General features: G+C 44.0%; 1 protein-coding gene across 1 annotated transcript in view; it reads left to right on the forward strand.

Annotated features, from left to right (window-relative positions):
• The window catches only part of ERP44 (endoplasmic reticulum protein 44), a 97,130-nt gene that overhangs the window by 38,267 nt on the left and 30,952 nt on the right, over positions 1 to 27,911 (forward strand). The window contains exons 3-4 of the mRNA XM_073587664.1: positions 7,378 to 7,489; positions 14,756 to 14,897. Of these exons, the coding sequence (XP_073443765.1) occupies positions 7,378 to 7,489; positions 14,756 to 14,897 (254 nt within the window). The remainder of the gene's footprint in view (positions 1 to 7,377; positions 7,490 to 14,755; positions 14,898 to 27,911) is intronic.

Consider the following 27,911-nt stretch of genomic DNA (forward strand, 5'->3'; position numbering starts at 1 on the left):
GACCATATCCAGTGACTACCTCTTGATTTTCATCAAGAGAATGCCAAGAGTGTGCAAAGCAGTAATCAAAGCAAAAGGTGGCTACTTTGAAGAACCTAGAATATGAGACATATTTTCAGTTGTTTCACATTTTTTTGTTAATTATATAATTCCACATGTGTTAATTCATAGTGTTGATGCCATCAGAGTGAATCTACAATTTACATAGTCATTAAAATAAAGAAAACTCTTGGAATGAGGTGTATCCAAACTTTTGGTCTGTACTGTGTGTATATATATATCTATCTATAGATATATCTATTAATAGATATATCGACAGATATATCGATAGATATAGTGCCTTGCGAAAGTATTCGGCCCCTGGAACTTTTCAACCTTTTCCCACATATCATGCTTCAACCATAAAGATACCAAATGTAAATTTTTGGTGAAGAATCAACAATAAGTGGGACACAATTGTGAAATTCAAAAACTGAAAAGTGGAGCGTGCAATATTATTCGGCCCCTTTACTTTCAGTGCAGCAAACTCACTCCAGAAGTTCATTGTGGATCTCTGAATGATCCAAAGTTGTCCTAAATGACTAATGATGATAAATATAATCCACTTGTGTGTAATAAAGTCTCCGTATAAATGCACCTGCTCTGTGATAGTCTGTCTGAAGCACAGAGAGCATCATGAAGACCAAGGAACACAACAGGCAGGTCTGTGATACTGTTGTGGATAAGTTTAACCCCTTTACCCCCAAGGGTGATTTGTACGTTAATGACCAGGCCAATTTTTACAATTCTGACCACTGTCCCTTTATGAGGTAATAACTCTGGAACGCTTTCATGGATCCTGGTGATTCTGACACTGTTTTCTCGTGACATATTGTACTTCATGTTAGTGGTAAAATTTCATTCATATAACTTGCATTTATTTGTGAAAAAAGCGGAAATTTGGCGAAAATGTTGAAAATTTCGCAATTTTCCAACTTTTCATTTTTATGCCCTTAAATCACAGATATATGGCACGCAAAAGACTTAATAAGTAACATTTCCCTCATGTTTACTTTACATCAGCACAATTTGGGAACCAAAATTATTTATTGTTAGGAAGTTATAAGGGTTAAAAGTTGACCAGCGATTTCTCATTTTTTGCAACACCATTTCACATTTGAAGTCACTTTGAGGGGTCTATATGATAGAAAATACCCAAAAGTGACACCATTCTAAAAACTGCACCACTCAAGGTGCTCAAAACCACATTCAAGAAGTTTATTAACCGTTCAGGTGCTTCACAGGAATTTTTTGAATGTTTAAAAAAAAAATGAACATTCCACTTTTTTTCACAAAAAAATTACTTCAGGTCCAATTTTTTTTATTTTACCAAGGGTAACAGGAGAAATTGGACTGCAAAAGTTATTGTGCAATTTGTCCTGAGTACGCTGATACCTGATATGTGGGGGGGAACCACTGTTTCGGCGCATGGCAGAGCTCAGAAGGGAAGGAGCGCCATTTGACTTTTTCAATGCAAAATTGGCTGGAATTCTGATCAGACGCCATGTCACGTTTGGAGAGTCCCTGATGTACCTAAACAGTGGAAACCCTCTACAAGTGACCCCATTTTGGAAACTAGACCCCCCAAGGAACTTATCTAGATATGTGGTGAGAACTTTGAACCCACAAGGGCTTTACAGAAGTTTATAACGTACAGCGGTACAATTAAAAAATCATATTTTTTCCACAAAAATGATCTTTTCACCCTCAATTCTTATTTTTCCAAGGGTAACAGTACCCTAAAAGTTATTGTGCAATTTGTCCTGAGTATGATGATACCCCACATGTGGGGGTAAACCACTATTTGGGCGCATGGCAGAGCTCGGAAGGGAAGCAGCGCCATTTGACGTTTTTGGCTGGAATTGAGATCGGACACCAAGTCGCGATTGGAAAACCCCTGATGTACCTAAACAGTGGAAACCCCCCACAAATGACACCATTTTGGAAACTAGACCCCCTAAGGAACTTATCTAGATGTGTGGTGAGAACTTTGAACCCCCCAGTGCTTCACAGAAGTTTATAACGCCCGGGCGTGAAAATAAAAAATTTGTATTTTTTCCACAAACATGATCTTTTAGTCACCATTTTTTTTATTTTCCCAAGGGTAACAGGAGAAATTGGACCCCAAAAGTTGTTGTCCAATTTGTCCTGAGTATGCTGACACCCCATATGTGGGAGAAAACTACTGTATGGACACACGTCAGGGCTCGGAAGGGAAGTAGTGACGTTTTGGAATGCAGACATTGATGGAATGGTCTGCGGGTGTCATGTTGCCTTTGGACAGCCCCTAATGTACCTAAACAGTGGAAACCCCCCACAAATGACCCCATTTTGAAAACTAGACCCCCTAAGGAACTTGTCTAGATGTGAGGTGAGCACTTTGAACCCCCAAGGGCTTCACAGAAGTTTATAATGCCAGGGCATGAAAATAAAAAAATCGTATTTTTTCCACAAACATGATCAATTAGTCCCCAATTTTTTCATTTTCCCAAGGGTAACAGGAGAAATTGGACCACAAAAGTTGTTGTACAATTTGTCCTGAGTACGCTGACACCCCATATGTGGGAGAAAACTACTGTATGGACACGCGTCGGGGCTCGGAAGGGAAGCAGTGACGTTTTGGAATGCAGACTTTGATGGAATGGTCTGCGGGTGTCATGTGCGTTTGGAGAGCCCCTGATGTACCTAAACTATTGAAACTCCCCACAAGTGACCCCATTTTGGACACTAGACCCCCCCACGGAACTTATCTAGATGTGTGGTGAGCACTTTGAACCCCCAAGTGCTTCACAGAAGTTTATAACGCTCGGACGTGAAAATAAAAAAAATCATTTTTTTCCACAAAAATGATATTTTTGCCCCAAATTTTTTATTTTCCTAAGGGTAACAGGAGAAATTGGACCCTAAAAATTGTTTTGCAATTTGTCCTGAGTAGGCTGATACCCTACATGTGGGGGTAAAACACTGTTTGGGCGCATGGCAGAGCTTGGAAGGGAAGGAGCACCATATGACTTTTTCAACTCAGAATTGGCTGGAATTGAGATCAGACGCAGTGTTGCATTTGGAGAGCCCCTGATGTGCCCAAACAGTGGAAACCCCCAATTCTAACTCCAACCCGAACCCCAACACACCCCTAACCCTAATCTCAGCCCTAACCCTAGCCCTAACCCTAGCCCTAACCCTAACCCTAATGGAAAAATGGAAATAAATACATTTTTTTTTTATTTTATTATTTTTCCCTTACTAAGGGGGTGATAACGGGGGGTTTGATTTACTATTTATGGCGGTTTTTATGTTTGGCAGCTGTCGCACGCTAAAAGACGCTTTTTATTGTAAAAATAGTTTTTGCATCACCATATATTGAGAGCTATAATTTTTCCGTATTTTGACCCACCGAGTCATGTGAGGTCTTATTCTTTGCGGGACGAGTTGACGTTTTTATCGGTACCATTTTCGGGCACGTGACTTTTTTTGATCGCTTTTTATTCCGATTTTTGGGACGCAGAATGAACAAAAAACAGCGTTTCATGAATTTCTTTTGGGGGGGTGCGTTTACACCGTTCCGCGTGCGGTAAAATTGATAAAACGGTTTTATTCTTCGGGTCAGTACGGTTACAGCGATACCTCATTTAGGTCGGTTTTTTATGTTTTGTCGGTTTTATGCAATGAAAACTATTTTATATAAAAAATAATTATTTTTGCATCGCTTTATTCTGCGAGCTATAACTTTTTTATTTTTTCGCTGATGATGCTGTGTGGCGGCTCGTTTTTTGCGGGACAAGATGACGTTTTCAGCGGTACCATGGATATTTATATGCGTCTTTTTGATTGCGCGTTATTACACTTTTTGTTTGGCGGTATGATAATAAATCATTATTTTTTGCTTCGTTTTTTATTTTTATTTTTTAAGGGGTTCGCTAAAGGGGTTAACTGATGGGACCGTTTTATAGGGCGGGTCGTTACGGACGCGGCGATACCTAATATGTGTACTTTTATTGTTTTTTTGTTTGTTTTTTTATTTTCAAAAAATGAATTTATTGGGGAATATATTTTTTTTTTTTTTTTTTTTTTTTACTAATTTATTTGGCGATTTTTTTAAAAATTATTTTTACACTTTTTTTTAATTTTTTTTTTTTACTTTATTACATAGTCCCAGGTGGGACATCACTGTCCTGTGACAGATCGCTGATCTGTCACATCACAGATCACTGTGACAGATCAGCGATCTGTCACAGGCAGTGCCGAAGGCTTCCTCATGCCTGCGCTTTGCAGGCACTGAGGAAGCCAGCTTCCTGCAGGCCCCCGAAGGCCCCCGTCGCCATCTTGGATCCGGGGGCCTGTAGGGAAAGAGCCCCCCGCAGCAGCGCTGCACATTGCGCTGCCGTGGGGGGCTCAGGGAAGCACGGAGGGAGCCCCCTCCCTGCCGATGCTTCCCTTTAACTCCCGGTACACCGCGATCATGTTTGATCGCGGTGTGCAAGGGGTTAACGTGTCGGGTGTCAGCTGTGATAATCAGCTGACACCCGGCCGCGATCAGCGGCGCTTACCACGTGGGCGCCGCTGATCGCGGTAGACGTACTATCCCGTCCACGGTCATACGGGCCCGGGTACCGTGGATGGGATAGTACGTCGGATGTCAGGAAGGGGTTAATTTCCAAAAAATGAATTTATTAGGGAATATATATATATTTTTTTAATTTTAGGGATTTTTTATAAACTATTTTTACACGTATTTTTTTATTTAATTTTTTTTTTTTTACTTTTTTTGTCCCAGGGGGGTACATCACTATCTAGTGTCAGATCGCTAATCTGACACTTTGCACAGCGCTGTGTCAGATCAGCGATCTGACATTTGCTGCTGCAGGCTTTCTCAGCGCCTACTCTCAGCAGGCACTGAGGAAGCCACCTCCCTGGAGGCCCCCACGGCCATCTTGGATCCGGGGGCCTCCAGAGAAGGAGAACCCCCGAGCAGCGCAACACATCGCGCTGCTCGGGGGGGGCTCAGGGAAGCACGGACGGAGCCCCCTCCCTGCCGATGCTTCCCTAATCCCCCGGTGCACTGCGATCATGTTTGATCGCAGTGTACCAGGGGTTAATGTGCTGGGGGCGGTCCGTGACCGCCCCTGACACACAGTGCCGGGAGCGCCGCTGATCACGCTGACGTACTATCCCGTCCCCGGTCATACGGGCCCGGGCACCGTGGACGGGATAGTACGTCTGATGTCAGAAAGGTGTTAAATTTCTGTGAATCACTTGGCGTTAATAAAGGTCTCAAATATGGTTTTGAGCACCTTAAGGGCAACAGTTTTTAAAATGGTGTCACTTTTGGGTATTTTCTACCACATAGGCCACAGGACTGAAGCAAATGTAAAGTAAAAAAAAAAAAAAAAATGCTTTTAAAAATATTTTAAAAAATATATAAAAGTTCAAATCACACCCCCAATTCACCCTATTCAAAAAAAAAAAATACACACGTGGTATCGCCGCATTCAGAATCCCTTGATCTGCCAAGATATAAAAGGAATCCATCTGATCGGTAAACGCCGCAGCGGGAAAAAAAAGTCAAACCGCCAAAATTACTTTTCTTTTGGCTGCTGCAACATTGCGTTTTAATGCAAGAACGGGTGATCAAAAGATCGTCTGTACACCAAAATGGTATTAATAAAAACGTCAGCTCGGCACACAAAAAATAAGCCCTCACCCAGCCGCAGATCCCAAAAAATGGAGACGCTAAGGGTCTCGAAAAATTACACAAATTTTATTATTTTTTTTTTTATAACTAACTTTGGATTTTTTTTCATCACTTTAATAAAAAAAAACAAAGTATAAATGTTAGGTATCCACGAACGCACAATGGCCTGGAGAATCATCATGGCAGGTCAATTTTAGCATTTGGTGAACATGGTAAAAAGAAAAAGTGATGTGCCTCAGCTGCACATCTTCCATAGGTGAGCAGTATTTTAATCACTTTCAGCTCTCCTACCTTGTTGATCCGCACAAGGTGCACTTTTCTTCTCCTTAAAAATTTCTGTTGCAGAGACTAAGGGTGTGTGCATACGCTGCGGATTCTGCTGCGGATCCGCAGCAGGTTTGGTCCAGTACCATTATAATCAATGGAAAACAGAAACCGCAGTGCACACGGTGCGGAATTTTCAGCGCAGATTTGCTGCAGTTTCAAAACTGCAGCATGTCACTTCTATGTGCGGAATCCGCAACGGTTTAACACCTGCTGCATTGTCCAGGTGTCAAACTGCAGGGGAAAACCGCAGGCTAATCTGCAGATAAACCTCAGGTCTTTTGACCTGCGGATTTTGCAAAATCCACACAGAAAATTCTGCAGCAGAATCCGCAGCACCAACTCTTACATCTCCTCCACTGAAATTGATATGCTTCGTCTCATTAAGCGCGAGTTTATGCAGCGTCAAATTTAAGCACAGTGGGCATGGGATTTCTATAAATCTCACCCACTGTGCTTGTATCGGAGAATGCAGCATTTTAGACGCAGCACAGGTGAGCTGCATCTAAAATGCTGCTATTCCGAATCATGGGCGCACACCCTAAAAAATACATAACGTGTGCACGTGGCCCCAATCACTTCATATGTGATGTCTGTAAAAAAAAAATTGTTTTTTTGCTGATAAACGTTTAACCCTTCAAACTTCCTAACAAAAAAACTATCATGGTAGACATGGTAAATATTATATCACACAATAATTAATAAATATCTACTTTAAGGGCATAAAAATTAAGTTTGGAAATTGTACATTTTTCAGAAACAAATATTGACCTACATTTACCTCTATCTTAAAGTACAATGTGTCATTTAAAAAAAAAAAACATCTGTTGAATGTTCCAGAGTTATGACCTCATAAGGTGACATCGGTCAGAATTGAAAAATGGTCCTGTTCAGGAAGGTGAATACAGGCCTTGTCATGAAAGGGTTAAAAAGCAGGCAGCAAAATGTTTTACTTCACAAAACAGTCATCTTTGATCCTGTAATGTCTGTGAGTCTATGATGCTGTAATATCTGTGTACTCTTTTGTTCCCGACCCTCTCCCCCCGTCCAGGAGCTGTGGTATAATCAGACCGTGTTCCTTCACAGTCAGACACAGCCATTACACAGTACACAGCAGGGGAACATTTATAAGATTATCTCAGCACAGGAATGTTTTTTTTGGAACTTGTTTATTCTAAATTGCTATAAATGTTCCATCTTTATGTATCATTTAGCTTTTATTGCAGTTTTGCAGGATTTCTTAGTGTTCATTTTTTGTGAAAGTTAGTGTTAAAGCAAAATAAGATCAGCTGTTACCTTCAATATGCAATCATGTGTTTTAGGAGCTGACTGAGGAGGGTCTGCCTTTCCTTATACTTTTCCATATGAAAGATGATCTGGAAAGTTTAGAAAAGTTCCAGCAAGAAGTTGCTCGTCAATTAATTACTGAAAAAGGTAGGTTTTGACTTCCTTATTTATTTACGATATTCCAGTCATGGCCAAAATTTTGGAGACTGACTCAAAATTTGGTTTTCACATAGTTGCTGTTTGTTTATATCTTTTTGTCACGTTTCCATGGTTACTGAAGTAGAATTAATTTGTTATTAACCCCTTAATGACCTCCAGTAAGTCTTTTTACTGACCTGAGATACAAGAGAATAGCATCCCCATACAGGTGACAATCCAGCAGCTGTCGGCTGTACACTGTAGATGACAACTTGCTGTATCACCAACGATCAGGGTTGGCACCGACCATATCTGTTCAACTCCTTAGTTGCTGCTGTCAAACGTGACTGCATCAAATGGTTGGTACAGTAGATTGTGGGGGCTTCCGCTTTAATCTAATCGACACCCTGAGATCATGATTGTGTAGTCCTAATGTTTGCCATGGCATTTCATGGCCAAATAGATGCCTTAGAGTCTCTCGGCTATAGGGCCGGTTCAGAAATTGACGACACTCGGGTGGTAAAAAAGTACTTTTCCAGGACGACACTCCTGACAGCACCACCAGGAGGTTGTCCTTCTTATCTTTGATAGGGACAGGAACACAGAACAGGTTAAATAGCCCCTCCCCACCACCACCCTTCAGTGTTTTTCCTGTCCCTATCAGGGACAGATGCAGAAGCGGAGCACAGAGGTGCAAAGAGTAAGGTACCAGGGTGCCGACGTGCCCTCCGTGCGTCGGAGCCCGGTCGAGCAGGAGGCTCCTGGCAACAGCCGCATCCCTCTCTAGAGTGCTCTGGGCAGTGGAGATTCGGTCCAGAGGGCAGACTCCACAGTTGCACTAATACCAGAGGAGGTCCCTCAGCGTCCGGTTGAGCTATGCGCTCCCAGCATCTGCCGCATCCCTCCCCAGAGGGCTCTGCACAGCGGCTGCTGTTTCTTGCTTCAGGTTCAGATGACGTCTCATGGTTTGGACTTCCGGCGCACTGTGTCATCAGTAGGCGTGCCGGTGACAACATCCGGGGGCGTTTCCACAGGATCCCGGGACCGGTCCGGTAGTGTGGTTTGGCCGGCATCTCGCCCCTAGACTACCGGCAGCATTAGATAGGATCCAGGAGGTGTGTCCGCAGGATCCCGGGCCTTGTCAGGCTTCCAATGCTCCGTAGCATCGGGGCAAGCAGGGCGAGGCTTGAGGGCGTGTCTCCAGGATCTCTGGGAGAGCAGGGCACTGGATTCGGGTGTGTCTGTGGCAGCCAGCGTGCGTTCCACATGGAGCATGCGCAGTACAGCCTGAGACCTGCAGCACCGGAATTGACAGCAGCTGGGCTCAGAAGGATGACCAATCAGTCCATACCGTTGATAAGGAAGGACTCAGTAATGAGCACACGAGATCTAAAAAGTACTTATTACCATGTACCTATCCATGTCTCGCATCAGAAGTACCTCAGGTACGCGATAGAAGACCAAGGGAGGATACATTTCTCTTCTGCTCCCCGAATCTTCACAAAACTCATGGCAGATTTTATGGCCTTCTTAAGAGAAAAGAACATTATCATCGTCCCTTACTTGGACAACCTACTACGAGTGGCAGACTCGCCACAACAGATGGAATTATGCTTAACAACAACTGTGTCACTTCTGGAGAGGCTGGGGTGGTTAATAAACTTAAATCAAATTTTAGGCCAGAAAGGAAGAAAGTATTTCTTGGGGTACTCCTAGATTCCAAACAGGAATCCGCCGCGCAAACAATCAAACAGGAGATTCAGACGGTACAATACATCTCCATCAGGAGAGCCACGAGAATCCTGGGTGTCATGACTTCATGTATTTCCAGCATCCAATGAAGTCAGTTCAATTCAAAGAGGTTACATCCTTTTGGCATAGGATGGAAAGGAGGCATCGTTGGACAACAGGATGTTAATATCCAGAGAGGTAAAGCGGTCATGGTGGACCAAGAATCATAGAATCGTAGAGTTGGAAGGGACCTCCTGGGCCATCTGGTCCAACCCACCAGTTCAGCAAACCTCGAGACCTGGAGAGTAAACATCACTACATATGCAAGCTTTAGAGGTTGGGGAGCCCACATGGAAGGACGTTACCTCCAAGGAACATGGCCCACATCAGTGCACAACAGTTCCTCTAACCACAGGGAACTCTGAGCAGTTTGGGAAGCACTGAGGAGATGCCAGGAAGAACTACAAAATCAACACGTCAGAATCTTCTCGGCAACTCGACTATAGTATCCTTTCTCCTACATCAGGAATGTCCGAGGCACCGTCACTTACAGCAATTGTCAGAGACAATATTTTTCTAGGCAGAACTCACAGTAAAGTCAATCACGGCAGTATACTTGAGAGCCTCAAAAAATCTGGTAGCAGACTTCCTAAGCAGAGAGAAGGTTCAACCCTCGGAATGATCTCTAAACAAAGAGGCCTTTGTTCAGCTGACCCAGCACTGGGGTACACCAGAAAGTCTTATTCACCTCAAGGAAAACCTCAAGGAAAAATACAAAAACAAAAGCATTTTTCTCATTAAATCCAGGAGACAATCCGACCAGGGTAGACTGCTTGGCACAGAGCTGGAATATGGGGCTCGTTTACGCCTTCCCACCACTCGCTCTAATACCGAGAGTCCTGAGGAAGATCTAGGAGAATCAGACATCAGTAATCCTAATAGTCCTATAATGGCCCAAAACGGCTGGTTCTTCCTATTAAAGTGGATGGCATTGGAAGACCCAATTCTTATACCATCAAGACAGGACCTTCTGATGCAGGGCCATCTGGTTCATCAAAATCTAGAGATGTTACAGCTGTCAGCTTGTATACTGAGAAAGAGATCCTGAGGTTAAATGGTTTGTCAGAACCAGTCATCTCTACCATACAAAAGAGCAGAAAGCTAAAGGTCTGGAAGAAATTCTGTTCACAAAGTACAGTTCCAGTATCTATCACTCAGGGTCCAAATATTCCTCAGATTCTAGATTTCCTTCAGGCTGGCTTTGATAAGGCTACTTTTACACTTGCCGTGTTTTTTGCGGCCTGTTTTTGTGGGCCGTATTGCCGTAATTTTCACGGTATTCCACAAAAAACCTTCTCGGATCTTCGTTTTTGCTCCGATGTATTTTTGCGGGCCGTTTTTGCGGTCCCATAGAAATCTGTTGGGGCCACAAAAATGACTTGCAAAAACACGACAAGTGTAAAAGCAGCCTAAAGGACTGAGGCCTAGTACGTTGAAGGTACAGATTTCAGCCCTGAGTTCCTTGACTATCCCTGGGTAGTAAGATTCATTAAAGCTACTCAGCGTATTAGTCCCACAATACATAGCTCAGTGCCCAACCGTGATCTCAACTTAGTGCTAAACGAGCTACGCAAAAATCCATACGAGCCACTAGACCAGGCAGACCTAAGGTCTGTAGCACTCAAAGCAGTCTTCCTAGCAGCAATAACTTCGGGGAGGCGTATAGGCGAGATTCAGGCCCTTTCCATAAGAGACCCAAATTTAAAGATTTAGGAGGACTATATTGTCTTAAAATTGGATCCTGCTTTTCTCCCCAAAGTTGATTTCCACAGGAATCAAGAAATCGTGTTACCCACTTTCTGCTAAAACTACAGTAATGAGAAGGAACTCTCCACTCCTTGGATGTAAAAAGGACAGTTCTACAATACCTAAAGCTCACTGAGAGCTGGAGAGTGGACTCTAACCTCTTTATCCAGATGGCCGGAAAGGGGAAGAAGGCTTCAAAAGCTACTTAGCCAGATGGATAAAGTCAACAATTAGTGCAGCATATGTCTCGGCAGGAAAGAGTCTGCCGGAAAACCTCAGGGCTCACTCGCTGAGAGCAATTTCTGCTTTGCAGGCAGAGAGCGCTGGGGCATCCATGGATCAGATCTGCAGGGCTGCAACTTGGTCTAATTTAAATACCTTTTACAGACATTATAAGTTGGACGTTCTGTCAAAACCAACAGATGACCTTTGGTAGGAAAATCCTCCAAGCAGTAATCCCGCCCTAGTAGGAGTTATTTGATATTTCTCCTGGTGGTGCTGTCAGGAGGGACATTCTGGAAAGTAGGAATTGGTCCTACTGGTAATGGTGTTTCCAGGAGTCCACCATGACAGCACCCCATGTATACCTTCCCTTGGTTTTCCTATCTGAGATGTGATATTAACATGTGTAGAGAGGAAGTTCAATAAAGTAGTTGTGCATCCATCTTGATGTGGTACTTGAGAGAAAATCACTGAAGGGTGGTGGTGGGGAGGGGCTGTTTAACCTCTTCTGTGTTCCTGTCCCTATCAAGGTTAAAGGGGGTTTTACACTAAGCAATATCGCTAGCAATATCGCTAAAACGTCACCGGTTTTGTGACATTATAGCGATATTGCTAGCGATATCGCTATGTGTGATACTTACCTCCGACCGGCTCCCCTGCTGTCCATCGCTGATCGCGCGAGAATGTCCGGCTCCATTTCTCGTCGGGCGCTTCCTGCTGAGACTTCCTGCTGTGACGTCCAGCGACGCGTGGAGGCGGGCGGGAGGACGCAGGATCGCTGTGTGTGAATGGTAAGTATCGTGCGCTGCGTCGCTGCTGCATCGCTGTGAGATCTTTCTGTATGAAAGCTCACTAGCGATCATTTAGCGATGCACCAGCGATCCTGACCGGGTCGGATCGCTGGTTGGATCGCTGGTGCATCGCTAAATGTAAAAGGGCCTTAAGAAGGGCAACCTGGTGGTGCTGTCATGATGGACTCCTGGAAACCCCATTACCGGTAGGACTAATTCCTACTTTTCATTCTTGCCCTGTCACTTTGCATTAATTCCTGAAAATCACCTGAAGGGTTAATAAACTACCTGATAGAAGTTTTCAATATCAGGATGCTGTTTTTAAAATGGTATCACTTTTGGGGTTTTCCAATATATAGGACACCCAAAGTCACTTCAAACTTGGATAGTGCCTTCAAAAAAAATAAATGTTGTAAATTTCCTTGGAAAAATGAAAAATTTCTGCTACATTTTTAAACCTACTAAAAGACTAACAAAATAAAATAACATTTTAAAAATGGCGCTGATGTAAGGCAGACATGTGAGAAATGTTATTTATTAATGTCTTCTGTAGTATGACTTTGTAGATAAAGGGGATAAACATTCAAAGTTTGAAAGTTGCAAATTCCAGCGTTATCACAACATAAATTGACATTGGTCAGAATTTTAAAAAATGGCCGTCACTAAGGGATTAAATCTTTATTGTCAAATATATCAAGCTTATGCAGAGACTCCATATTTACAATGTGAACCCTTATTTTTTTACAATAATGCAACTGGAAGTTTCTGAGCAAAATCCGGACTGATGGAAACCCATTCTTGCTTAGTCATACCTTGGATGGAGTTTCACAATTGTGTTTTTTTTTGTTTGTTTGTTTTTGTCAACAGTCTGAGGATTGATTACGTGTTCTCAATTGGATTGAGACCTTAAAAGTTTGCATGCCATGGACCCAAAATTTTATTGCTTTATTCACCGAGCCACTTATCATTTTTGCCTTGTCACATGGTCTCCATCATGCTGGAAAAAGCCTTGTTCATCACTAATGCTTCACAATGAAAGCGGCTGCACGGACACCTGCATGCTGTCACTCCTGAGCAAGCTGTGCACTGGTGTTGAACCAATTCCTTTCCTTAATCCTCTTTTGGAGATGGTCCTGGCACATGTTGGACTCATGAGTGACCTGAAGCCTTCTTCACATTATTTGAAGTTCTTAATGATTCAATCAATGCTTGATTTAGGAGCTATTTTACCAGAATCAATTGTTCATGCCTGTGAAGCACTTATGATGCAAAGCAATGATGGTTACACGTTTCTTGGAGGCAGCCATGGTTAAAAGGAATGATCAGCAGGGTTTTGCTATGTAATCTGGGAGCACCATGAAATGGGGAAAGAGAACCCAGTAAGTGACGCCTCACTGGAATCTGTCTTTTTTAAATAAAATCTGTCTTTTTATCAGCATGATATTATCACTACATGATAGTTCAATCACACCTCAAGACTAATTAGCAGCTTTCAGTCACTATGTAATGCACACAGAAAGCTGCTAATCTGTGGTGTTTTGGGGGAGGTTACAGAGGGTTCAACATTCTAAGCGCTACTAAATCTGCAATAGAGAAAATGGTGAACTGTGATTCTATCTTCACTATTGTATTTAGTAAACAAAGCAATACATTGCTTGGATCATGGTCTCTGTCCATATTTTGTGCAGTTGTCAGATTACATAGCAGAAACCTGCTGATGGATTCCCTATAGTAGATGAAGACAGATTTTGACCACCAACCCCCTTTCACGGCCTTTGACTTGCTTGTACATCAAGTATTGTCCCTGCCTTTGATGCAGGCTCACGTACAGATCTCCGCTCATGGTTTCCATGTCAGCTGGGGGTCTGAGGAAGACCCATGTGTGTGTCCTTGCGATCCTCTTGTGAAATCCAAATGGGTAACTGCGTACAGAGGAAAAAAAAATCAAAATGCCAGAATTACGTTTTTTGACCATCACAGCATTGCAATAAAACGCAACCAGAGGGGATCAAAAATCACATCTACCCTAAAATTGGATTTGTAAAAACATCTGCTCAGGGTGTAAAAAAATAAGCTATCACACAGCCCCATGTTCCGAAAAATGAAAATGTTACAGGTCTCGGAAAATGAAGAACCAAGGCAAATTGTTTTTCTTACAGATTTATGGACTTTTTCATAATTTAAGTAAAAAAAAAAATAAGTTTGGTATCTGTGTACTCGTGCAGGCCTGCAGTGTCATATTGCCAGATGAGTTTTACCATATAGTAAATAAAAAAAAAAAAGCAAAAAAAATTGTGGAAATGCGCTTTTATTTGCCATTTCATTGCTCTCAGAATTTTGTCCTGCTTTCCAGTGCATCCATGATAAAAAATGATTTATTTCACATCGTTCTACAAAAAAGCAAGCCCTCATGCAGCTATGTGGACTGAAAAAAAAAAGTTATGGCTCTTGGAAGATTTTGCATTTCATCTGATCACTTTTCTTAACAATCTATAGTAAATGAAAATTGCCACTGAATAAACTAAAGCAGCAGTCTTTGTGAAAACCAAAATTTGTGCCATTCTCAAAACTTTTTGGCATGTATATTTGCTTTTTTTGTTTACCGTAATTCTTATACTCCTATGTATAGTTGAAAATTTCAAGATTAAATGAAGAATACACATTTTACTACACAAATTTCTTTTTTGTTTTATTTAAATGCTTACAACTTTCTCCTTTTTTCCAGGATCGATAAACTTTCTTCATGCAGACTGTGATAAGTTTAGACATCCTCTTTTGCACATTCAGAAAACTCCTGCAGATTGCCCAGTAATAGCAATTGATAGTTTTAGGCACATGTATGTGTTTTCAGATTTTAAGGATATATCGTAAGTATCTTTCATACAATTTTTTTTTTATCTACAATATATGTGCACCCTATATTTAAGTTCAGGCATTGCTTGATAAGCGAATGTATACTTCTACAGCCATTTAATTTCATTGCTTCAGTCAATTCATATACTGATATTAATCACATTTCAAACTAATTAGCGTACTGTCATTGCATCTGTAAAAAAAAAAAATATATGTATATAAATTTGGTTCTAAATTTTCTGCTCATCAGGTTTCTTAAAAGGAACCTGTCGCCATCAAAAAATTCTATTTTTGATGGCAGCCCGGCACCGTGTTACACTTATCTAAATGCTTCTGGGGGGGGGGGGGGAATTAACTTTATTCCCCCCAGCAGCGTTCAGGTTTCAGTCAGCGGTGCCTGCGCGGGTTCAGCCACCGCTCTGAGATTAGAGTATCAGCTGTAACCGGTGCTGACTGCCAGCTGGTTCTAATGTAGATCCAGTGATAGTAAGGTCCAGGGCACGGTTACAGCTGCCACTTTATTCTCAGAGTTGTGACTGAACCAGCGTCTGTGCCACGTGCGTGACTGGAACTGAAAGCTGACGGAAATGAGAAAGTAAATTTTCTCCCTCGAGCGCTCAGCTACATGCAAGTGTCGGGCAGGTTCACCTTTAGATTAAGCACATATCTGCAGGTTAATATTGTTTTTGCCGGTGACAGGTTCCCTTTAACCCCTTCCCGACCTTGGACATACTCAGTTTGTCATGGTTGGGATGTGCTTCCCCCACCTTGGACATACTGAGTACATTCAGGTGATTTTGCATGCAAAGAAGCTGTGCACGCTCGATCTTCACCTGGTGATCAGCTGATATCACAGCGCACCCACCGCTCATGGCAGTTTAATCCCCTCAATGCTGTTATTGATAGCGATCGCAGCATTTAGAAGGCAGACAGTGAGGGGGTCCCCTTTGCCTTCCAATCTGCGCCCCCATGGGACATCCGTATCACCAGGCTACAACAAGCCCCTCAGATCCTGGGCACAACACGGTCTAAGGTGCTTGGGTCAGTGCAGCACTGAAAATTATTAACAATGGATTATAACAAGGATCAGGCTGCTGAAAGTTTGTGTCTGGTCTGCCTTTCTGTCAGGTCTGCCTTTCTGTCAGGTCTGCCTTTCTGTCAGGTCTGCCTTTCTGTCAGGTCTGCCTTTCTGTCAGGTCTGCCTTTCTGTCAGGTCTGCCTTTCTGTCAGGTCTGCCTTTCTGTCAGGTCTGCCTTTCTGTCAGGTCTGCCTTTCTGTCAGGTCTGCCTTTCTGTCAGGTCTGCCTTTCTGTCAGGTCTGCCTTTCTGTCAGGTCTGCCTTTCTGTCAGGTCTGCCTTTCTGTCAGGTCTGCCTTTCTGTCAGGTCTGCCTTTTTGTCAGGTCTGTCTGGTCTGGTCTGGTGTTGTGAATTCCCTTGCTCGGACTTCTGAGCCGGAGCTCCCTCTGGTGGTTACTGGGAGTAGTGGAGCTAGCCAGTTGGATGGAAGTTTGCCACCTGATGACGATAATTAGGAATCTGGGATTACTGGCTGGGAGCATATAAGTGAGCAGGTTTCCCTTGGTGGTTGCTGGTGACTTCCTCCTTGTGCACTTTGAGTTCTTCTGTCTCCTGCCTGATCTGCATGGTTCAGTTAAGTGATTATTTTGCTAATCCTTTGCATCTAATCTGGTTGTGCCTTTTTTTTGCTTTCTGCTTTGTTGTGAGGGTTTAGCGTACTCCCTGCTGGGGGCAGCGCTGGGCCCTGCTCCATATGTTACAGCTTGTGTCAGTTTGTTCAGTCCCCCGTTATATTATAATCTTTTGCTTTTCTTCCAGTTCACACCAGAGTGCTGATCTAGCGGGGTTGAGGTCGTTTGGCCTCAGGTTTTTTATATCAGATGTGTTGGATTTTTTAAAGTTTTTGCGTGATTGCAGACAGTATCTTTTCTGTCCTGTCCTATGTAGACTGCTTGGGCCCCATCATTTTCTCAGTCTATTTTCTGCCTGTGTGTGTCTCATCTGGTCTCACCGAAAATATGTTTGGGGGCTGTCTATTCATTTGGGGATCTGCTCCAGGGCAGTTTAGATTTCACTTTTCTGCTTTAGGCTTAGTTAGTTCTCCGGCTGTGCCGAGGCATCTAGGGCATCGTAGGAACACTCCACGGCTACTGCTAGTTGTGTTGTTAGGATCAGGGGTCTGCAATCTGCTGAGTTACCAACCTCTCTGGTTTCCTGGTGGCTTAGCCTGTTCCTGCTATCCTCCTCGGTGACCCGTTCATAACAGAATCACCAGCCTAAACTAGACTCTAGGGTACTCAAAAGAAGGAAAGAATTAAAAAAAAAAAAAGTGTCAAAATTTTTTTTTATATATTTTTTTCTCTGAGGCCGTAGGAGGATTTTTTCCTTAATGGAGACTAAGCAATTGTCCGATCATGTTGAGCAGCTCGCTGCTGAAGTGCGGGGAATTTCTGCCTATCTAGCTCAGTCATCTGCTGTAGAACCAAAGATCCCTACTCCTGATGTGTTTTCGGGGGATCGGTCAAAATTTTTGAATTTTAAGAATAATTCAACTATTTCTTGCTTTGAAACCTAATTCATCAGGGAACTCGGTGTAGCAGGTTAAAATTGTCATCTCCCTGCTGCACGGCGATCCCCAGGATTGGGCTTTTTCGCTGACACCTGGAGATCCTATTCTGGCTAATGTAGATGCCTTTTTCAGGCCCTGGAGTTGTTGTATGATGAACCTAATGCTATTGATCAAGCTGAGAAAAACTTTTTGGCATTGAACCAGGGTCAGGATGCTGCGGAGTTATATTGCCAGAATTTCCGAAAGTGAGCAGTCCTTACTAAATGGAATGATGATGCCCTAGCAGCTCTCTTTCAGAAAGGTCTGGCAGAAACCTTAAGAAAAGATGTTATGGTGGGATTTCCTGTCCCCTCTGGTCTTAACGACTCCATGTCATTAGCCATTCAAATTGATCGACGTTTACGTGAACGTAGAAGTATGCGAGAGGCGGTGCTGCCTTCTGAACAAACTTCTGAACCCATGCAATGTGATAGGGTTTTGTCTAGGGCGCGACGTCAAGAGTTTAGAAGGCGTAATAAATTATGCTTCTTTTGTGGGGACGCCTCTCATGTTATTTCTGCCTGCCCTAAACGAGAAAAACGTTTTGCGCACTCATTTGCCGTGGGCAGTGTACAGCCTAAGTTCCTGTTGGCGGTTACCTTGATCTGCTCCTTGTCTACATTTTCTGCTAAGACCTTTGTTGATTCAGGAGCAGCTTTGAATCTGATCGATCTTGACTTTGCCAAACGTTGTGCTTTCCCCATGGTGCCTTTGCGGACCCCTATTCCCTTGAGGGGGATTGGTGCTGCCCCTTTGGCGGAGAATAAACCCCAGTTTTGGACCCAGGTGATAATGCGTGTTGCCCTGGACCATCAAGAGAATTGTAAATTTTTGGTGTTGCACAATCTACATGATATTATTGTGCTGGGTTTTCATTGCAAACCCATAATCCTGTTTTGGATTGGAAATCTGTGTCTGTGGTGAGTTGGGGTTGTCAATGTGTTCTTAGTGACGCTCCTGTTTTCTCCACCTCTCCCCAGTCTCAAGATGTTCCTGACTATTTGGCTGATTTTTCTGATGTATTTAGTGAGAGTAAGTCCGCGTGTTTACCTCCTCATAGGAGTTATGACTGCGCAATTGAGTTAATGCCTGGTTGTAAATTTCCCAAGGGTCGGCTTTTCAACTTATCGGTACCTGAACATGATGCTATGCGATCTTATATCAAGGAATCATTGGAGAAAGGTCATATAAGACCATCCTCTTCGCCTTTGGGTGCTGTTTCTTTTTTTTTTTTTGTGGCCAAAAAAGATGGCTCATTAAGGCCTTGTATTGACTATCGTTCCCTTAACAAAATCACTGTTACATATCAATACCCCTTACCCCTGATTTCTGATTTATTTTCCAGAGTTAAAAGTGCTTGTTGGTTTACCAAATTTGACGTCAGGGGGGCGTATAATCTTATTCGCATCATCAAGCACGGGGATGAATGGAAGACTGGGTTTATTACTCTGGAGGGACATTTTGAGTACCTGGTGATGCCTCTTGGGCTCACTAATGCCCCTTCCGTCTTCCAATCTTTTATGAACGATATTTTACGGCACCTTATTGATACATTTTTGATCATTTATCTGGATGGTATGTTGATTTTTTTCCAGTGATTGGGATCCTCATGTGGAACATGACCAGACTGTGTTCCAGATTTTGAGGGAAAATACTCTGTATGTTAAGGGATCGAAATGTCTTTTTGGTGTACAGAGGATTTCGTTTTTGGGATTCATTTTGTCCCCATCTGCTATTGAAATGGACCCGGCCAAGGTACAGGCAATTTATGATTGGGTTCAGCCCACTTCTCTGAAGGCTCTTCAGAAGTTTTTGGGTTTTGCTAATTTCTACCGTAAATTTATAACTAATTTTTCTGGTATTGATAAACCTCTGACGGATTTGACCAAAAAGGGCGCTGATGTGGTGAATTGGTCTCCAGAGGCAGTCTTGGCATTTCAGGAGCTTAAGCAGAGATTCACTTCTGCTCCGGTTCTATGGCAACCTGATGTTTCACTCCCATTTCAGGTGGAAGTAGATGCTTCTGAGATTGGTGCAGGAGCCGTTTTGTCTCAAAGAGATCCGGTAACCTCTAAGACCAATCCCTTGCCTTCTTTTCTCGAAAATTTTCTCCATCTGAACGTAACTATGATGTGGGGAATCTGGAATTGTTGGCCATGAAGTGGGCATTTAAAGAGTGGAGACATTGGTTGGAGGGAGCTAGACATCAAGTTGTGGTCCTTACCGATCACAAGAATTTGATTTATCTTGAATCAGCCAAGCGCTTGAATCCTAGACAGGATAGGTGGGCCTTGTTTTTCACGCGTTTTAATTTTGTGGTCTCCTTTCTTCCGGGCACTAAGAATTTTAAGGCGGACGCCCTTTCTAGGAGTTTCTTTGCAGATTCTTTTGATGTGACCGAGCCTACTACCATTCTAAATGAGGGTGTAGTTTTTTTCCGCCATCTCTCCCGATTTGAGACGTGCCCTGGAGGAATTTCAGGAGGATAAACCTGAACGATGCCCTATGGGAAAATTGTATGTCCCTGACCAGTGGAGGAAAAGAGTAATGTCTGAAATTCATTGCTCCGCGTTGGCTGGTCATCCAGGTATCTTTGGTACCAGAGATTTGGTGAGTCAGTCTTTTTGGTGGCCTGCCTTATCTCATGATGTCAGGAAATTTGTGCAGTCCTGTGGTACTTGTTCTCGGTCCAAACCCTGTTCTCGTGCTAGTAGTTTGTTGATGCCCCTGCCTGTGCCCAGGAGGCCATGGACCCATATCTCAATGGATTTTATTTCTGATCTGCCTGTCTCTCAGAGAATGACTGTTATTTGGGTGATCTTTGATAGATTTTCTAAGATGGTCCATCTTGTACCACTCAAAACTGTTGCCATCTTCTTCTGAATTGATGCCCATCTTTTTACAACAGGTGGTTTGTTTGCACAGGATTCCTGAGAACATTGTATCGGACAGAGGAGTCCAGTTTGTTTCCAGATTTTGGAGAGCTTTTTGTTCCAAACTGGGAAATCGGTTGTCTTTCTCTTTTTCTTTTTAATCTTTATTTTTATATAGCGCTAACATATTCCGCAGCACTTTACACTTTACATTATCATCACTGTCCCTGATAGGGAATCTAGATTGTGAGCCCCATCAGTATGCTTTTGGAGTGTGAGAGGAAACCCACGCAAACACGGGGAGAACACACAAACTTCTTGCAGATGTTGTCCTTGGTGGGATTTGACCCCAGTGCTGCAAGGCTGCAGTGCTATCCACTGAGCCACCGTGCCGCTATATATATATATATATATTATATACCGTATATACTTGCTTATAAGCCAAGATTTTCAGGCCCATTTTTTGGGGCTGAAAGGTTCTGCTTATATGCGAGTCATATACCGGGGGTCGGCCGGGGAGGGGGAGCGGGGGGGTGTCGGAGATCATACTCACCTCTCCTGTCATGTCTTTGCAGCCCCCTGTGCGTATTCCATCTTCTCGGCGCTGTGCTTCCTGCTTCCAGCGGTCACGTGGTGCCGCTCATTACATATGCGCATATGTAATGAGCGGCACCACTTGACCGCAGAAAACAGGAAGAACAGCGCCGAGAAGACGGAACAAGCACGGGGGGCTGCAGAGACATGCCAGGAGAGGTGAGTATAACGGGGGAGCCACATTCACCTGTCCCCCGTTCCACCGCTGTGCGGCGCTCTGCTATCTTGCTTCCTCTGGCAGTGACGTTCAGGTCAGAGGGCGCCATGACGTAGTTAGCAGGCGCCCTCTGCCTGAACATTCACTGCAGAGCCGTCAGCGCTGAGGAGCAGCAGCTGCAGCAGCGACAAGGTGAGTATATACTTTTTTTTGTTTTTGTGTTTTTTTTCAATTGAGGCAGCGGCAGCAGCATTGAAAGGGGCCACTAATCACTGTGTATCATTGAAATGGGCCACTCATTACTGTGCAGCATTGAAAGGGGCCACTAATCACTGTGCAGCATTGAAAGGGGCCACTAATTACTGTGCAGCATTATAAGTGGCTACTAATCACTGTGCAGCATTGAAAAGGGCCACTCATCACTGTGCAGCATTGAAAGGGGCCACTCATTACTGTGCAGCATTGAAAGGGGCCACTAATCACTGTGCAGCATTGAAAGGGGCCACTCATTACTGTGCAGCATTGAAAGGGGCCACTCATTACTGTGCAGCATTGAAAGGGGCCACTAATCACTGTGCAGCATTGAAAGGGGCCACTCATTACTGTGCAGCATTGAAAGGGGCCACTCATTACTGTGCAGCATTGAAAGGGGCCACTAATCTCTGTGCAGCATTGAAAGGGGCCACTCATTACTCTGCAGCATTGAAAGGGGCCACTCATTAATGTGCAGCATTGAAAGGGGCCACTAATCACTTTGCAGCATTGAAAGGGGCCACTAATCACTGTGCAGCATTATAAAGGGCCACCAATCACTGTGCAGCATTATATGGGGCATATGTTATTATGGAGCATGTTATAGGGCCACCATTATTCACTGTGCAGCATTATTAGGCATATTTTGGTATGGAGCATCTTATGGATTTTATAGAGCATTATATGGGGCCATCATGAACTTTATGGAGCATCTTATGGGGCCCATTTTATTTTTGAAATTTACCAGTAGCTTCGGCATTTTCCACCCTAGGCTTATACGCGAGTCAATAAGTTTTCCTAGTTTTTTGTGACATTAGGGGGGTCGGCTTATACACGAGTATATACGATGTGTGTGTGTGTATATATATATATATATATATGTGTGTGTATATGTGTGTGTGTGTGTGTGTGTGTGTGTGTGTGTGTATATATATATATATATATATATATATATATATATATATATATATATACACATATATATATATATATATATATATATATACACATATATATACTGTATATGACAAAATAATGGGAACAACTGGAAGCATCAACAAAAGTCAGTTTAATATGGTGTAGGTCCACCTTTTGCAGCGATTACAGCCTCAATTTTTCCAAGGTATGGATTCATACAAGGTGTGTATTGTTTCCAAAGGAATTTTAGCCCATTCTTCAGTTAAAACACCCTCCAGTTCTTTGAGCGACGATGGCGGTGGAAATCGACGTCTAACTTGAATCTCTAAAATCGACCATAAATGCTTAATAATGTTGAGGTCTGGGGATTGTGGGGGCCAGATGAGATGCTCAACTTCATTAGAATGTTCCTCGTGCCATGTTTAACGATTCTAGCTGTATGAATTGGTGCATTATCATCCTGAAAGATGGCGTTCCCTTCCGGGAACAGTGCTTGAACCATAGGATGCACTTGGTCGCTCAAAATGCCTAAATAATCTCGGCTGTTAATTCTTCCATGAAGGGATATCATTGGCCCGGCGGATCTCCACGAAATAGCACCCCAGATCATCACAGAACCTCCGCCATGTTTTACGATTGGGAGAAGGCAAAAAGGATGGAATGCTTCTTTCGACTGTCTCCAAACGTACACTCGGCTGAAGGTCGGAAATAGGGTAAACGATGATTCGTCTGAGAATATCACATGTTTCCACTGCTCGAGGGACCAATTCTGGAGGTTTCTACACCACTCTAAATGCTTGGAAACAATTGTCATTGAGAGCAGCGGTTTTCTAATTGCAGCTCTTCCGTGGAATCCAGATTTGTGCAGCTCCGCACGAACAGTTTTCGTGGAAACTGGGTTCTGTAGGTGTTCATTGAGCTCACCAGTGATTTTCGGAGCTGTGGTCTTGCAATCCTCTCTCACAATTCGCTTTAGAGTCTGACGGTCTCTCTCAGTCAACTTCGACGTTCGGCCGGACCTGTGCTTTGCTGCGGATGTTTTTCCTTCTCTTTTAAACGCAGTCATTACTTTGGAGACAGTACCTCTTGACACGCCAAGCATTCGGGCACTTTCTGTTACACTAGCGCCTGCCATACGAGCACCAACAATTTTGCCTCTTTGAAACTCCGTGAGGTCTGCCATTGGTATCAGGTTCTCATCAATGTTCTTCCAATTCTGCAAAACAAACAGTTAATTTACATACACATATCACATAACACAAATATCAACTACAAAACATTACCATATGTCATGGTTTGCATGTTTATAACATGTTCGAAGATTATGATGCCAAAACGTTAGGTGTTTCCATTATTTTGTCCAACCCCTGGATATACTGTATATTTGATAAATTTTATGTAAAAGCATAAAAAAGTACACATTTAGTTATCACCACGTATGGGACAACCCGCCCCATAAAATTGTCCCACTAGTATTTAAACCCCTTCAGTGAATACCATTAAAAAAAAATTTAAAAAACTATTCTTTTCATCATATCGCCTAACAAAAAGTGGTATTAAAACGCGATGAAAAAAACGAATGTAAATAAAAATGGTATCACTGAAAATGTCATATTCTCCCACAAAAGCAGTCCGCAATACAGCTCCATCAGTGGAAATATAAATTATTTCTCTCAGAATAAAGCGATGCAAAAATATTTTTGTATTAAGTAGTTTTTACTGTGTATAAGTGTCAAAACATAAAAAATATATAAATGTGGTATTTCTGTAGTCGTACTATGTCAAAGAATAAATCTATCTTTTTCCTGTCACCCATGACAGCACCAATGAGAGAGAGGGGATCCGTCCTTCAAGGACAAGGAACCTTTAATATAAAAAGGGCGTCTCCTCTCTCCGCATCAGTAGTTTCGTGTCCTTGACGGGCGGAGCCTTTACCTGCATGGTGGCAGCATCGCAAGAAGAACAAGTTCCCAGGCCTGGGCCGGTTGGTGGCACCAGGTCCCCGTCTCTTCGGCCGGCGCCAGTGGTACTGGAAGCGCCGCTGGGGCGCCCGATGGGGTCTCTGCCATCCGTCGTGTGAGAGCTTGCAGCGCCATCATCGCATGGTTACCCGGCAGCCCTGTGTCCCAGCGCATTGTCAGCGCGGCAGAGAACAGGAAGTCGCACGCTGAGGACGCGGCTGGGACCTTTCGCCTGAGAAACACTTCCGGATGCGCGTACCAGGAGCTTCAGGAGACACCAGCCGACAGATCCCCTACAGGCATAGTTCTTAAGGGTGGATCACTGGCCATGCAGGGGCACCAGTGCAACGTTGGAGGCACAGCAGCCCTCTCCACAGCGCCAGCAGCAGCAGAGCCTGCAGCCACAGCAGCAGCGACCCCCGACGCCAGCCTCACCAGGATGGGAATTCCGGACGTTCCAGCGGGACACGCAGGTCCAAGGATTCCAGGACTAGTCGGCGCAGCTCTACCAGGATGGAAGATTCCACGGTCCCAAAGGGAGACCTTTCGAACGACATCCTGCCTCCTGTTTTGGTACCCCTTAATTTCTTTGAGTGGTGAGTGAGCTACGAGAATACCATTTTAATAATGCGAATCTCTCTCCCTCGTCTCTTTCTCTATCTGGCTTTCTGATAGGAGCCCCCTAGAAAGAGTACGAGGAAGTCAAAGCACAAAGCCTGTGCTCTGTGCGGGAAGGATCTGGATCGCGCATGTCCCAAAAAATTATGCCAGCCATGTATCAATAACACTGTAGCCAATGAGACCCCAGACTTCTCCACCTTGAGAACTCTCATCAGATTCAAGGTGGAAAACTCATTAAACTCCGGGTTCTTTTCAGGGGAAACATCAAGCAGGGATAGGGCCGAAGTATCTCCTTCACCGTCAATGTCATTTGATAAGGGAGTTCTGCGGGATACTTTGGGATCCTCCTCGTCAGAAAGCAACTTGGTTATTGCTTTCCCCTGGAGGAGGTGGACAATTTAGTTAAGGCAGTAAGGTCCCATGATGGGACTGGTTGACCAGAGACCTAAAAGATCTCTCCCAGATGTCATGTTTGGCACTTTGGACAAGAAAAAACATAGTTTTCCCTATAAATGAAAAGTTGCTGAATCTCATCAGTAAAGAGAGGGAGAAGCCAGATAGGAAAGGCCCCTTAACATCCTTCTTCAAAAGGAAGTACCCCTTTAAGGATGAGGCCACCTCATCCTGGAGTAAAGGTCCCAAATTAGATGTTGCCATATCTAAGGCCTCAAAAAGTTCATCCCTCCCCTTTGAAGACTCAGGATCGTTAAAGGACCCTCTTAATAGGAGGTTGATACTTTTCTTAAGGCAACACGAGAGTCGTCAGCAGAGGCATTGAGTCCAGCCATCGCGGCAACCTGCACAGCGAAGTCCCTCGTGGCCTGGCTGACCACGTTGGAGGACCAGCTAGGCAACGGTTCATCGAGTGACGCCATTAGGACCACGCTCCCGATGATCAGGGGAGCGGCAGCCTTCTTGGCAGATGCATCGACCGACTCAGCCAGGCTTGCCATAAGATCTGCCGCATTATCTAACGCAGACCGGAGAGCGGTCTGGTTGAAAAGATGCCCCCAGGGGATGTTCAGGCAAGAGGGAAGCTATGTTCTCTCCCTGTGAAGGACAATATTTATTCGGCTCTGCTTTAGATGACATCTTGGAAATGGCGGCCGATAAGAAAAAGGAGTTCCTGAAGCCTCCCTTCTCGTCCTTCAGGCAGTCTTAAAATATACAACCGAAGGAGAACATCCATGGAACAGAGGAGACTGGACGATGGACCGAAAAAGACCAAGGGGTTCCTGTTCGGTACCTCTTCCCGAAGTGGTCAGAGGTCCTTCAAATGACTCTCTTCACCAGCTGGGAGGAAGGCTCTCCCTCTTCATTCCAGCCTGGGAGAAAATATCATCCAGTCCTTGGATACTCAACCTGGTGGGGGCACGGTTGGTTTTAACTGGAGTTCGGGAGATATCTCCAAAACAGGTTCATCATTACAGCCCTACAAGCGTCCGTTTTGGAACAAATAGCACAGAGGTACTGTGCCTCTTGAGGAAAAGCGTTCTCCAGGATGTACCAGCGGGAGAAGAAGGTAAAGGGTTCTACTCTCCCCTGTTTCTAATAAAGAAGCCAAATGGCTCATACAGTACAATCTTCAACTTAAAGGGCCTGAACAAGTTTTTGAATATTCCAAAATTCAAAATTGAATCAATAAGGTCGGCAATTCAGATGCCCTTTCCAGTTTGCTATATGGCCGTCCTAGACCTGAAGGACGTGTATTACCACGTGCCAATAAGCGCAGTGTTCAGAAAATATCTCAGGGTGGCGGTACATGTGGGAGGCACAGTGAGACACTTCCAGTACAAGGACCTTTTCCCTTTGGCCTGGCAGTGGCTTGGCCTGGCAGCGGCCCCACGGGTTTTCACGAAGCTAATAGCAGAGGTTACTGCCACCTCTGAGATAAAAAACAGACTAGTCATTCTGTACCTGGACGATTTCCTAATAGGCCATTGCTTCACTCATTGCCACAATCAAGTGAAGGACATAGCCACCATCTTAAAAAGCTTAGGGTGGTGTTTGAACCTGGAAAAGACAAGGTTGCATTCACAAAAGGCACAAATCTTTTTAGGACTCTTGTTCGACTCTTGCCAGCAGGAATGTCATCTGCCAGAGCAAAAGAAGGAAAAATTGCTCAGTCTCCTCTGAAAAATCCGGTGATGACCCTTAGAAGTGCTATGTCTCTCCTGGGCTCCCTGACCTCATGTATCCCGGCAGTGATTTGTGCCCAGGTCCACTCGAGAGTTGCATGGTTTCTTCGTGGAAACCAACTTTCATTGCAGGGGTATCTGAAAGGTACGCTGACGCTACCTCGGGAGGTTATATATTCACTCCACTAGTGGTTGGACATAAGATCCCTCTGGAAGGGTGTCCCATGGTTTCCTCATCACCAGGGTAGTTACCACAGATGCCAGTCCCAGGGGATGGGGAGCACATCTGGATGACCATCTGGTTCAGGGAACATGGTCATCAATAGAAAGAGAAGCCTCCTTGAATATGTTGGCGCTTTGGGCGGTAGAAAATGTGTTGCAGAGTCTCCTACCGTTCCTGTGAAGCCAGCGTGTAAAAATATTGTTGGACAACCAGGTCACTGTGGCATACCTAAATCATCAGGGGGCACACTGTCCCGGGCCCTAATGTATGTAAATTAATTTTCAGCCTTGTGGAAATGAACGTCTTTTCACTGTCTGCACTTCACATCAGGGGAAAGGACAAAGTAACAGCAGATTTTTTGAGCCGCAGGCCACTTCTGCAGGGTGAATGGTCCCTCAAAACAACAGTATTCAGGTGTTTGGTGGACATGTGGAAATCAACCTTTTTGCCACTCAGCAGAACAGCAAAGTGAAGGAGTCCTGTTCCCTGAATCAGAAAGAAAATCCCCAGACGATGGACGCTTTCCGAGTCAAATGGGGTTTTTCCCTGGCCTACTCTTTTCCCCCGATCTGCCTAATACCAGCAGTCCTCAGGAAGATCCGGCAGGAAGGGGCAAGGGTAATACTCATAGCCCACTTTTGGCCCAAGAGGCCCTGGTTCTTTTG

The sequence above is a fragment of the Dendrobates tinctorius genome, unplaced genomic scaffold (genome assembly GCF_039654945.1).
Source record: "Dendrobates tinctorius isolate UK_male_01 unplaced genomic scaffold, ASM3965494v1 ptg000102l, whole genome shotgun sequence".
NCBI lineage: Eukaryota > Metazoa > Chordata > Amphibia > Anura > Dendrobatidae > Dendrobates > Dendrobates tinctorius.